A 13,931-nucleotide genomic window follows, 5' to 3' on the forward strand; every position below is an offset into this window, starting at 1 on the left:
CTATACCTTACCTCATAATCGAAACCGCATGTCTTCAAATACCAATGGCCACACAATTGATCTGCCATAATGGTATCCTTGTGGCTGTTACAAGTATCAAAACGATAATAGCTGCCATTCCACAGCTTCTCCTCCAAAGAACGTTTGCCCTTTTCCAAAATATCCTGATAACGTATGCAGTCATTGGGTTGATCCAAAATCGTGGCCATTACCGACATGCTCTGCAATGCAGCCAACCACAAGCCGGAGCAATAGGCGCTGCAAGAAACGAATTCTCAAATTAATAAAAATAAAAAGAAAATGTGTCTAATTCCTTTACCTTGGTCCCTCCATAACCCACGAGTCATAGGTCTGATCGGGCATTTTGGTATTTTCAATTAAACCATCATTGTCACGATCATATTCCATGGTCCTTTCCATAATGGCTTTGCAGGAGGGATACATGGCCTTTAAGTAGGCCATGGCATCCATGAGATAAACTCGTCCATTGGTTTCATTGATGTACATTGAAGCCGATTTGCGATTTTCTGAAAAAGACAAATATGAGACATTTCCAAATTTGTTTTTAAATTTTCAACAACCTCACCCTTTTTCTCTTCCACGGAATTTTTACGTTTATTATCCTGTGAATACATTTCATACAAACTATCCTTATCGATAAATTCAATGGAACTAAATTTACTGGCATTATCCGACTGGGCCTGCGCCAATTCATTCAACACATAATAATCCCTATAGACTTGTAGTACAAATTTCGTATTCAAATCTTTCCAATCGTTGACATCGTGTATATTATAACAATTGATTAGTGTGAAAGGTTCCTCATCGGGATCACCCAAATCATGGGGTACACAATTTTTCACCTTGCGTGGCATTATTTTACCATCGTATAACATTTTTCGTGTATCTGTGAGATTTGCAGCAATGGCATCCTTGAAATCATATTGCAGGCTTACCTAAAAGGGGAATTATTTTATTAAAGCAGAACACTTGGTAGAAATTGGCTACTCACCTGTAGATTTGGCCACAGGTGTGCTATGGCTGGAGAAGCATAAAAGTGGACATCATAGGTGTTGTACATGCGATATTCATGTCCTTCCAGATAGCCAAAGCGACCATAAGCAGTTCTTACAGAAAGAAAGAAATTTGAATATAGAACATAGTTTTATCGGTTAGTTTTCTTTGGAGATAAATAGTTATAGACAAATTTCTATTGAATGATGTAAAGAAAAATTGTTCTGTTATGTGTAGAAAAGTTGTTATCGAGAACTTTTCTATAAGGAAAAGTTGTTATTGACCACTTTTATGTAAGAAAAACTTTTATGTAAGAAAAACTTGTTATCGACAACTTTTATATAAAGAAAAGCTGTAATTGACCACTTTTATATAAGTAAAAATTCTTATCGAAAACTTTTCTATAAGGAAAAGTTGTTATCGATAACTTTTCTATTATGAAAAGTTGTTATAGACAAATTTTCTATAAGGAAAAGTTGTTATCGGAATTTTTTATAAGAAAAAGTTGTTATCGACAACTTTTCTATAACAAAAAGTTGCTATCGACAACTTTTCTATAACGAAAAGTTGTTATCGACAATTATTCTATATAGAAAAGTTGCTATCGACAACTATTCTATAACGAAAAGTTGTTATCGACAAATATTCTATAACGAAAAGTTGTTATCGACAACTTTTCTATAACGAAAAGTTGCTATCGACAACTTTTCTATAACGAAAAGTTGCTATCGACAACTTTTCTATAACGAAAAGTTGTTATCGACAACTTTTTTATAACGAATAGTTGTTATCGACAACTTTCCTAAGTAGACAAGTTGTTATCGACAACTATTTTATAGCGATAAATTGTTATCGAAAACTTTTCCATGAAGGAAGAAAAGTTGTGATCGACTCATTTTCTCTTGTTATCGTTAGCTTTAAAATGGATTAAATCAGTTTTTTAGAGTTTTTCGACATATTTTATTTTCACTTACCTTGGATCATTGTATTCCAAATCTTGTCCCAATGATGAATCACATAGAAGCCATATGGTGCCACCATCCGATATATAATACAATTGATTGAATATGGCACTCTTGTACCAATCCGGAAGACCTCTATGAAAGTTAAATGGATTAAGAATTTAGAAAATATTATAGAGGTTTAAAGCCATTTAAAGCTTACTCATCATTTAAGATGGGCCTCTGCCAATTATCAATAAGCTTTTCCCAATTGCCATAATGTTTCAAAGCATATTCACAGATTTTCGGACCACTTTCCCCATTTGCACTAAAATATTTGGTATAATAACGTGTGTGGGCCTTAAGCTTCTTGGGAAAATGTATGGTTGGCATGTCCCAGGCCAAAGCAAATTCCAAATCATGTTGAGATTTGGGTTTCAATGAAACCCTGGCACAAATTGCCACACCCAAATCGTTGGCTATTGGATATAAAAGCATAATTTTTGAAAGGAGAGCGGAAAATATTCGTATCAGGGAACTTACATTTCAGCGTTTCATCAGCTGCAGTATCATTCAATTGTCCTTGGTCTTTTAGCTGCTGCCACAATTGTTCACCACTACCGTTGGGATCAAACTTCAGACAACGGGTTATGTTGATTTCGGGCAAGACACGACAAGCCAAGTTGTAGGAGCATGGCATTTCAGCAATCACCTGGTTAATGGTTACGCCCTTGGCATTGCCCTCCGAGAATAAAGCGGAGGTGGCATTTCCTTCAGCATCTTGTTTCTTGTTACCGGTGCCATTTTTAAAGGTAAACGTAATGGAGACGGTGCGTTCCTCCTCGCCCACATTCTCCACCGACCAAACAAATACCGCACAGGGCAGACTCGATTCTTTGTAGTCATGTGGTATAACCGGCGATATTTGACGACACACCAAACGTATGCCATACTTGGAGAGATCATACTCAGTCCAGGAACGTGGATACAAACCTGTGTAGCTACATTTGGACTCATCCAAATTCGATTGCCAACTGCTCAGTGGCTGTTTAGGGCGATTGTTGCTGCAATATTTGAAATTACAGGGAATTTTGGAATTATTTAGACTGTGTAGATCGGATAAATTATGGATTGGGGGAAAATGGGACAAGAAAGCATTACAAATAGAAAATGGTAATGCAAACAAACCGAAAATTATGTGAATTCAAGAAGTAAGCCACAGTGTACCCAGTGACAAAAAGTAAAAAAGCCGTGCCGCCGCCAATTTTCGTTTTATTTTTTTTATAAAAATCAGAGTATTGGAAAATTTGATGAAATTACCAATATGTGTGTGTGCGTCAAAAGTGTATTGTTGTTGTCGTTGTAGTTTGGTGGTGATAAAAAGAAAAGAGAAAGAAAAATTCAAGAAAAGAAAATAAGTTTAATTTAACAGCTTTCTTTCGAATGGTAGGTTGCAGTGGCCAATGAAGGTTAAAGGCTTGGCTGCAGATCTAGGTCTGTAACTGGCTAAGACCATTAGACCCCTAAGTTATGATAAAAATCCTCTGCAAAGCTTAGCATCATGCTTCCATTAGACCTGCAACCTATAGCGTTAGTTCTGTTTTGTTTAGTCTAGACACCAACCATTTAGCCATCAATTATGTTTCGAAGATTAGTAGTTGCTGATTATGGAATTTATTTGATTATTTCATTAGTAGATATTCGGAAAGGGAGCGGGGGGTCAGAGTATAGTATGCCTAGCTTGTTATCATGATGTTGTTATTAGATTAATTATGCCATTATTAAGGGTGGGGGAGGAGTAGTATACATTAGCATGATGTAGTTGATATTTTCATATATTTTTTATTACACATCCGCAAGTTTTTATTTTGTAATCAGATTGACATGCAAAATTTGTAAGCCTTGTTAGTGGAGTTACGTGTTGAGGGTTTCAATTAAATTATTTATTACTAACAAAAACAAAAAAAAATTGTTGTTGGACTGGATGAAGTTATTGGACTTTACTATGGACAAAACTTGTTATCGACATTTTCTATAACGAAAAGTTGTTATCGACAACTTTTCTATAACGAAAAGTTGTTATCGACAACTTTTCTATAACGAAAAGTTGTTATCGACAACTTTTCTATAACGAAAAGTTGTTATCGACAACTTTTCTATAACGAAAAGTTGTTATCGACAACTTTTCTATAACGAAAATTTGTTATCGACAACTTTTCAATAACGAAAATTTGTTATCGACAACTTTTCTATAACGAAAATTTGTTATCGACAACTTTTCTATAACGAATAATTGTTATCGAAAACTTTTCTATGGAGAAAAGTTGTTATCGACAACTTTTCTATGGAGAAAAGTTGTTATCGACAACTTTTCTATGGAGAAAAGTTGTTATCGACAACTTTTCTATGGAGAAAAGTTGTTATCGACAACTTTTTTATAAAGAAAAGTTGTAACCGATAACTTTTCCATGAAGAAAAGTTGTAATCGATAACTTTTCTATGAAGAAAAGTTGTAATCGATAACTTTTCTATGAAAAAAAGTTGTAATCGATAACTTTTCTACGAAGAAAAGTTGTAACCGATAACTTTTCTACGAAGAAAAGTTGTAACCGATAACTTTTCTACGAAGAAAAGTTGTAACCGATAACTTTTCTACGAAGAAAAGTTGTAACCGATAACTTTTCTACGAAGAAAAGTTGTAATCGATAACTTTTCTACGAAGACAAGTTGTAATCGATAACTTTTCTACGAAGAAAAGTTGTAATCGATAACTTTTCTACGAAGAAAAGTTGTAATCGATAACTTTTCTATGAAGAAAAGTTGTTATCGACAACTTTTCTATGGAGAAAGGTTGTTATCGACAACTTTTCAATGGAGAAAAGTTGTTATCGACAACTTTTCAATGGAGAAAAGTTGTTACCGACAACTTTTCAATGGAGAAAAGTTGTTATCGACAACTTGTCTATGGAGAAAAGTTGTTATCGACAACTTGTCTATGGAGAAAAGTTGTTATCGACAACTTGTCTATGGAGAAAAGTTGTTATCGACAACTTGTCTATGGAGAAAAGTTGTTATCGACAACTTGTCTATGGAGAAAAGTTGTTATCGACAACTTGTCTATGGAGAAAAGTTGTTATCGACAACTTGTCTATGGAAAAAAGTTATTAGGCAACTTTTTAAGGAAAAAAGTTGCTATAGACAACTTTTCTATGGAGTTAAGTTGTTATCGATAACTTTTCAATAGTGTTAAGTTGTTATCGACAACCTCTCTACAGAGAATAGTTGTTACCGACAACTTTCCTATGGAGAAAAGTTGTTATCGACAACCTCTCTAGTGAGAATAGTTGTTATCGAAAACTTTGCTACGGAGAAAAGTTGCTATCGATAACTTTCCTATGGAGAAAAGTTGTTATCGACAACTTTTCTATGATGAAAAGTTGTTATCGACAACTTTTCTATGATGAAAAGTTGTTATCGACAACTTTTCTATGGAGAAAAGTTGTTATAGACAACTTTTCTATGAAGTTAAGTTGTTATCGACGACTTTTCGGTGAAGAAAAATTGTTGTCGACAAGCAGTTACAGCAAAATGTTCTATGTTACCGAACACTTTTCAATGGAGAAAAGTTTTTATCGTTTGCGATTGTTGTCAAAGTTGTCATCGACAACATTTCTCTAAAAAGTTGGTTATCGATAACGTTTAATTAGAATACTTTTTAATTAACAAGGCTTTCAAAGAGAGAAGTTGTTATGGCCGATTTTTTTTAAGAAGAATTGATATTATCGGCAACGTTACACTTTAGAAAATTGTTGTCAACAACACAATTATTATGAATACCAGTTTTACAGAGAAAAAACTTTTTTTTATAAAGAAGTTATATGGAATTTATCTTTTGTGACCCTTTTGCTCATGTGACATCATGTTCCGAGAATGAAAACATCGTCAAAAATATATCAACATATCTATACACCACAATTTATATTAAAAGAAACCATGATGGATTCCTTAAAACAACCTTACAAATGGATTTGATTACATCACCAATTTTGGGAGGGACCTACATTTCGGTACGCAAAAAAAATCATTTACAAATCATAAATTATGAACTCGACCAACAAAAACTCAAAGGAAACGAAAAAATAAAGAAAAAACTATTTACAAAAGGAAATTCACAAAAGAACAGCACAACTGAGCTACGTGGGTGGGGGTAGTTTTGTGGGGGCCAAAACAATCGAGCAATTTTCAAGCAACAGAGCCATATCTCTGGAGGATATGAATGAAAGCCTGGTTCCTAACAATGGCAAATTTACATTCAAATCAAATTACATTAAATGAATGCGCGGCAATACATAAATGCCGTGCGGCAAGGTAGTTGGATGACCTAAAAATAAACGATGAATAACACAACATAAGCAGGACAAAATGAATGGCATGTAGTTGCAAGGAGGAAGGGCTGAGGGGGTCACACGCACACACTCAAAGCAAAGGACATTTGACATTATAAAGCACTCAACAGAATTTACATATTTACATGCGAAAAGAATAGCTGCAATTTCGCTCACACACACACACGCACACTCATAATGCACAGCAACAAGTGTCAAACCATAACACAACACAAAAATGCTGACATGAAAGAACCGCTTGTTCTTCACTCCCTTGCAAAATGCAAAATGAAATTTCAATCTGATATCAAAAAAAAAAGACTTACCTGGAATTGCTTTTTGACAACAGACTCTGATAGATCGTCTCGCCCTTCACATCCTTTATGGTGACGATGAATTGATCGGCCTGTACGGTGTTGTATTCATACATGCCAGGACGCATTTGGAAGCGACAGAATTCTCCAGCATAACCGCGTCCAATGGTCCCGCCACCAATACCGCCCAATGGTACTCCATACATTTGTTTACTGTGCTCCGTGTAATAGTAATCCATGTAACAGCGTCGGCCCTCACGTGACACTTTCCAATAATAGGCGGCATATCTGAAAGAGGCGAATACCAGAAGTGAAGAGAGTTAGTCATGAAATAAAAAGCTTGGCAATTGAATTGCAGGATATTAATAACGGGGTTGGAATATAAATAATGTTGAGTCAATGTGAGGGTAGTGCTTAACAATTTTCGGCAAAAAATTATTCTTCAGATTTTTTTACAAAAAGTTATTATTGACAACTTTCCTATAACGAAAAATTGTTTTCGACAACTTTCCTATATCGAAAAGTTGTTATCGGCAACTTTTCTGTAACGAAAAGTTGTTATCGACAACTTTTCTATAACGAAAATTTGTTATCGACAACTTTTCTATAACGAAAAGTTGTTATCGACAACTTTTCTATAACGAAAAGTTGTTATCGACAACTTTTCTATAACGAAAAGTTGTTATCGACAACTTTTCTATAACGAAAAGTTGTTATCGACAACTTTTCTATAACGAAAAGTTGTTATCGACCACTTTTCTATAAGGGAAAATTGTTATCGACCACTTTTCTACAACGAAAAGTTGTTATCGACAACTTTTCTCTAACGAAAAGCTGTTATAGACAAGTTTTCTGTATCGAAAAGTTGTTATCGGCAAACTTTTTTTAACGAAAAGTTGTTTTCGACCACTTTTCTACAACTAAAAGTTGTTATCGACAACTTTTCTCTAACGAAAAGCTGTTATAGACAAGTTTTCTGTATCGAAAAGTTGTTATCGGCAAACTTTTTTTTAACGAAAAGTTGTTTTCGACAACTTTTCTATAATGAAAAGCTGTTTTCGACAACTTTTCTGTAACGAAAAGTTGTTATCGACAACTTTTCTATAACGAAAAGTTGTTATCGACAACTTTTCTATAAGGAAAAGTTGTTATCGACAACTTTTCTATAACGAAAAGTTGTTATCGACAACTTTTCTATGGAAAAGGGTTGTTATCGACCACTTTTCTGTTACGATAAGTTGTTATCGACAATTTTTCTATAACGATAAGTTGTTATCGACAACATTTCTTTAACGAAAAATTGTTATCGAACACTTTTCTATAACGAAAAGTTGTTATCGACAACTTTTTCTTGGAGAAAAGTTGTTATCGGCAACATTTTTATAACGAAAAGTTGTTATCGATAGCTTATCCATAGGGAAAAGTTGTTATCCATAACTTTTCCATAACAAAAAATTGTTATCGGTAACTTTTCCATGACGAAAAATTGTTATCGGTAACTTTTCCGTGACGAAAAATTGTTATCGGTAACTTTTCCGTAACGAAAAATTGTTATCGGTAAAGAAAAGTTTTTATCGACAACTTTTCTATGGAGAAAAGTTGTTATCGACAACTTTTTATGGAGAAAATTGTTATCGACAAATTTTATGTGGAGAAAAGTTATTATCGACAATTTTTTAATGGAGGAAAGTAATTATCGACAAGTTTTCTGTTTCGAAAAGTTATCGATAACTTTCCTAGGTAAAATGTGGTTTTCGTTAATGTTTTAAAAGTAGGTTCAAAATAAGTACTTTTGTATTTCATATATGTGATGGCGATTTGTTTTGCTTCCCCTAGCCCCCCTTATAACCTCTATGCGGCCACCAAAACATTGCTGACATAGCCCTTCGTTTTAATGACAGCAATGTCGGCAATGGCGATGATGATGATGATGTCACCCTTACAACGATGAATTGGTTTTCCAGCCAAATAAGAAAAACAAGAAAATTGTTTAAAGCTGTTTTTATGTTTTTCTTTGCCTCGTTACATTCGTAAATAAGCCATGATTTTTCTTTAACATCTCTTTCCCCCGTTTCCTAATGTCTTTTCTCGTATCTCGTTCTTTTGTAGGCATTGATGTTGGTCATGATAATGGACGACTGGGTGGCGGTCTGAATGGTGGCTCTTTATCATGACTATCCTCTTGAACGTCAAAGGTCAATGATGCTTTAAAGTCAAGACCAATAATGGTGCATAGAAGACATTTACAGATTGATGGGAGGGGGAGAATTATAACGAGCCGGGATAGAAATAACAACAAAAACAACATAATAATATGATTTCTGCTTAAGAATATCGAATTGAAGGTAATTACGTCATTTTTAATACTATTTGTTGTCCTTTATCTAAATTAGTGTTGGCATTTGTTGCAAAAGGGGATGTGTTTGTTGGATAATGCAGCAGGATGGAAGGTATTTTTAGAATATGTAATGCGGATTGCACAGAAATTAGTGTAGAAACCAGATTGCTTTGGATGGTCAAACTAATCAATTTCATGATAGGAATCTACTACTTGATGGATAATTTGTCTCAACTAGCCCATATGAATTCACGCATCTAAAAATGGACTAGAAGTTATATGTCTTGTCAAAACCTCTCCCATTTCCTGGTATCATGTCTTGCCATCCAAAATTATTTCCTTATTCCGCTGTATATATATATATGACCTCTCCTCTCCCCTCCCCCACAATAAGCCTTGTCACATTTATAGAAACAGTCCATTAGCAGCTCCTACTTTTTTTATGAATATGACTTTGATTTGTTTGTTTGTCAACAAACACACACACATACCTACATATGTTTGGTATGAAATCCTTGTTGAAGGACTTTTCCATTTGGGAATTGTTTATTTTCACAGGCAAAGTGAGTGATATGTAAAGGAATGTTGTTCTATACGTGAATGTAGGGAAAAAAGTGTTTCCATGTCATGCGTTCGTTGTTGGTAGAAATCTTGGTGTGTGTGTGTTTTTTTTTTGTAGAAGAAATCTATTTGTTAAGGTGTGTCCTATGGGCGTTTGCCTGCCCCAACATGTATTGCATGAGGTAATAGTTGGGAGCTTAGTATTCAATCCAAAGAATTTAAAAAAAAGAAATGGGAAAAAAACTGAATCACGCTATAAAATTCTGTTTGCAATAATTTAACAATATTTTTGTGTTCATTGCGGATCGCGGAGTTCATGAAGGTAATTCGAAACCCCAAAAGAGGCTGTCAACAAACATTTTTTATGAACATAAATAATTTCGATGACAATAGCATATGGCAAGGGGGGTTGAAATTTCAGTTTGAATTTAGAGAATATTTTCAATTCAATGCAGCTGTGTCGATCTCGCCACGCTATTCCCTGTGTGCTATTCCAAACAAGACATGTTTCTACATTGTTTAATGGTGAGCTCATTCTTGAATGCCTATCTTTTTATTTGAGTCTACTTTGTGTACGGAATATCTTCCCAAAAGCCCAAATATGAGCTACTTTAAATAAAACGTTCAAAAAGTACCTAAAATTGTCCTTTACGAAGGGGTCTGGCTGGCTCGGACCAAATAATTGCAAGAACGACTAGTATTGGAAATTCTCCTGTTTTTATGTCACTTCTGGGGTCTTGGAAAATCAGAGAGAAGATCTATTCCTTTGATCTAATACCAACACCTCAACTTTGAATTTGTCTTTGAATATAACTACCACTACTATTTTGTGGGGTTGTAAGGTGGTTTTCTCGTCCGCTGAGGTAAGCTAAGCTCTAGCCAGTATCCTTTCCTTTTACTGGTGGTGTAAATCAAATGGGGTGCAAATTTCAATTATTCAAATGAATATAAAATATAGGCTGGTGAATTGACTTCGTAGATGCTCGGTAATTCAAAATAGAGTTGGTCAGTTGTAATTGAAGGTTTCGTAGACATACGGTGATGTTAGGGTAGATACTCACGGGGTGAACGATTTTTATATCCTCAGCCATATGGCCCCCTCTAGTATATATCATTTAATACGGCCAAAACGTACCTCATCGAAATAACGGCTTTAGATCCTAGGTCTCTTTGGATCAAATCCGTGTCAGGCCATTTGGAGTCGATCTAGCGATGTCCGTCCGTCTGGCTGGCTGGTGCGCAAGATAACTCTCGAATGGATTATCCGATTTGGTCCAAACTTGGTCCACTCCTTCTGGTACCTCCCCCACAAAAGGTCGAACTTTCTGGCTGGTGCGCAAGATAACTCTCGAAGGGAGTATACCATTTGGTCCAAACTTGGTTCACTCCTTCGGTTACATCCCCCCACAAAGGTCGAACTTTCCAAAGAAAATATTTTACTGCACAGAAAGGGAAATTATAATCCGATTTTCCTCCAAATCCTAGAATTGACAATATCGGCCCACTCCATTACGTTCCTCCCCCACAGAGGGTCAAAATTTGAAATAATTATAACACTTATAATATAAGATGTAAGAGTCCGAATGTCATCAAATTACACACATTACAATATTTTTATTGATCCGAGGTCTGGTGTGAAGATGGAATATATCAGTCGACTCCTTCTGGTACATCCCCCACAAAGGGTCAACATTTTGAATATTCATGAAGCTCATAAAATACGAAATTAACATAAAATTCCATTCAGACTTGGCATATCTCAGTACTTCCGTCAACACAAGATCTGCTATAAGGATGGTAGAGATCGGACCATTCCTTGTGGTTCCTCCCCCACGTAGGGTTCAAGATTTGAAAAACAAAACGCTCGAAGAAAGCGAAATAAGCATCCAATTGACTTCAAATTTCACACACACAGACATTTTAGCTAACACATGATCTGTCGTGAAAATGATATACAGGGTGAGATAAAAAACCTGCAACAAAGTCAAAAGCCATAATTTTTAAATTTTTTTTAAATTTTAGTAAATGAAAGCAAAAAATGTTGGCCTTCAAACGGCCAATGAAACCGTCACACGCACATATTATTTCGCGATAATATTCGACATTTATTCTGATGCCACGGTCGATTAATACGAGCGGAAAGCCACTATCGGCTGTTATGGCGACCCACACCATCACCGTGACCGACGCTTGAGTTCTGGTGGCCAACCGAAGGTGCACATTTTCAGCTGACCTCTTTGGCAAGTAAACACGATTGTTGCTCTGCGGTAATTTGGCCCATTCCCGGCGAAGTGCTTGCTTGAGGTGATCGACACATTCCAAAATACTCCAGACACAATAGTCAAACGGATTTGTATCCGGAGATTTTGGTGTTCATTGTGCGCTGGAAATGAAGCGAGGAACCTCATTTTGTAACCATTCTTGTGCTGTGTTGGTGCTGAGTACTGTTGGCATGTCCAAGGTCTGCGGCCAAAATGTTTGCGTGCCCAAGTCTTTAATACACCCTCCAGAATATTTTCGTGATAATATTCAGCATTTATTCTGATGTAACGGACGATTTGTACGAGCGAGGCTGTTATGGCGGCCCACACCATCACCATGGTCGGCGCTTGAGTTCTGGTGGCCAACCGAGGGTGCACACTTTCAGCTGACCTCTTTGGCAAGTAAACACGATCATTTTGTTTGTTTACAAACTGCTGGACAATGAATGTTTTCTCATCGAAGAAAACCAAATTCGGCAGTTCACCACTTTCGGCCAATTTTTGAGTCTATTTCCTTTCTGTTGCGGGGTAAGTTCTTGCACTATTTGGAATTTCTATGGCTTTACCCCGAGCTCATTTTTCAATATCTGCCGAATGGAATATTGTGATATGTTCAGCTCACGAGCCATTTTTCGGCCATTGCGACGCGCGTTTCGATCAAGTCGCTTCTTTACTTTTCGAACCATTTCTGCTGATGTTGTGGTTTTCTTCCGTCCACTTCCTTGACGTCGCGGGCTACGCTACCAGTATCACGGTAACGAGCGATGGTACGAGACTCAAAAGATTTATTCACATTTAAATGCTGGAGTGCTCTAACGATAGCCACTCGTGATTTTCCAGCCAAATATAAAGAAATCACACTATTACGCTTGAATTCCATCACAAATAACTATGTTTCTGGAAAATTCTCAACAAAATACTTTTGTACGCTTATAAAAAATATAATGAGCTGTCACTGAAATGATTTTAACAGCTGTCGGACGAGTGGCATAGAAATGACAGCAGTCTGAATTTGGTTGCAATTTTTTTTATCTCACCCTGTACAGAACATAAGTTTTCAGGCCTTTTAGAGATACAACGAAATTTAATAGGCGGGATTTATGCCTCATTGTTTATCTCCTCTTCTCATTTTTTCCTCTAAATAAGCAATTATTCTCAGTTATTTAAATCAACATTATTCCACGCCACAAACAACCTCACAAATTAAATAAAACAAGATTACTTAATTATGGCATAATTCAATCTTGGCAATCTCTGGCGATTAATTGTAAATTAAATAATTGGCACGAAGATGATGATAAAACGGAGAGAAGGAGAAAAACGCGAACTTGTGACACGTTGTATTATATCCAGCGTATGATGGGAAACACTCACGTTTGTTTGACTGCCATCACATTCACCGCACAAACATACGCCTTTGATATGTGTCTCCTCGGTTCGTGAAGTAAGTGGCAATGTCTGTCTGTGGTGGCACATCAGAGCTAGTGTGTTATGAATTTCAAGTTGCAACACCCAACTATGGAAGATCCACTGACAACGGCGATACACCCAAGACACGGCAAGAACTTCAACTCCAAAAACGACGACACATTACCAAAAGTTACAATGAACTTTTGTGCTAAATTTACAACAAGAATTTCAACGGCAAGGCTACACCATGGAATAGTAATGAGACAACGACGGAATTCTAAATTTAACTTTGGCCAACTGGACAAAAAATTGAAATTTTCTAAATTTAAAATTCTTTTAAGGGAAGTTAATGCCAAAAGGAAGGGTATGAACTCAGTGCAAAAACAACATGTAAAAAAACATTAAGTTCGCCCGGGCCGAAAATTGAATACCCTCCATCTTTGGGTAAAGAACGCATTTTTATATGAATGTATCTGAATTCAAACGTATTCCACTTTAAACTTCATATACCAGTAAGACCGTTTGGATAATGCTGTTAAACTTTTAAAAAAACCATAAGGTGGGTGAGGCTGTTATGTAGGGGCTATACCAAAACCTAGAGAGACAATTTTGTACTTCAAGGATTGTCATCTACCAAATCTTCTCCAATACCAAATTTGAAACAATTTCGTGGGAAAATGTGACTAGGGTTATCAAAATGCCGAATA

The 13,931-nt window shown here is 36.0% G+C and overlaps 1 protein-coding gene across 2 annotated transcripts in view; it reads right to left on the reverse strand.

Moving 5' to 3' along the window:
• The window catches only part of LOC101890677 (non-lysosomal glucosylceramidase), a 36,006-nt gene that overhangs the window by 1,166 nt on the left and 20,909 nt on the right, over positions 1 to 13,931 (reverse strand). The window contains exons 2-9 of one of the 2 annotated variants that reach the window (XM_011296178.3): positions 6,667 to 6,942; positions 2,499 to 3,061; positions 2,179 to 2,434; positions 1,989 to 2,111; positions 1,013 to 1,127; positions 587 to 956; positions 320 to 527; positions 12 to 258 (exon numbers count right to left, since the gene is read on the reverse strand). In XM_011296178.3, the coding sequence (XP_011294480.1) occupies positions 12 to 258; positions 320 to 527; positions 587 to 956; positions 1,013 to 1,127; positions 1,989 to 2,111; positions 2,179 to 2,434; positions 2,499 to 3,061; positions 6,667 to 6,942 (2,158 nt within the window). The remainder of the gene's footprint in view (positions 1 to 11; positions 259 to 319; positions 528 to 586; positions 957 to 1,012; positions 1,128 to 1,988; positions 2,112 to 2,178; positions 2,435 to 2,498; positions 3,062 to 6,666; positions 6,943 to 13,931) is intronic. The other variant, XM_005188266.4, reaches the window with a different exon arrangement.

The sequence above is a fragment of the Musca domestica genome, unplaced genomic scaffold (assembly GCF_030504385.1).
Source record: "Musca domestica strain aabys unplaced genomic scaffold, Musca_domestica.polishedcontigs.V.1.1 32, whole genome shotgun sequence".
In the NCBI taxonomy this organism is placed as follows: domain Eukaryota; kingdom Metazoa; phylum Arthropoda; class Insecta; order Diptera; family Muscidae; genus Musca; species Musca domestica.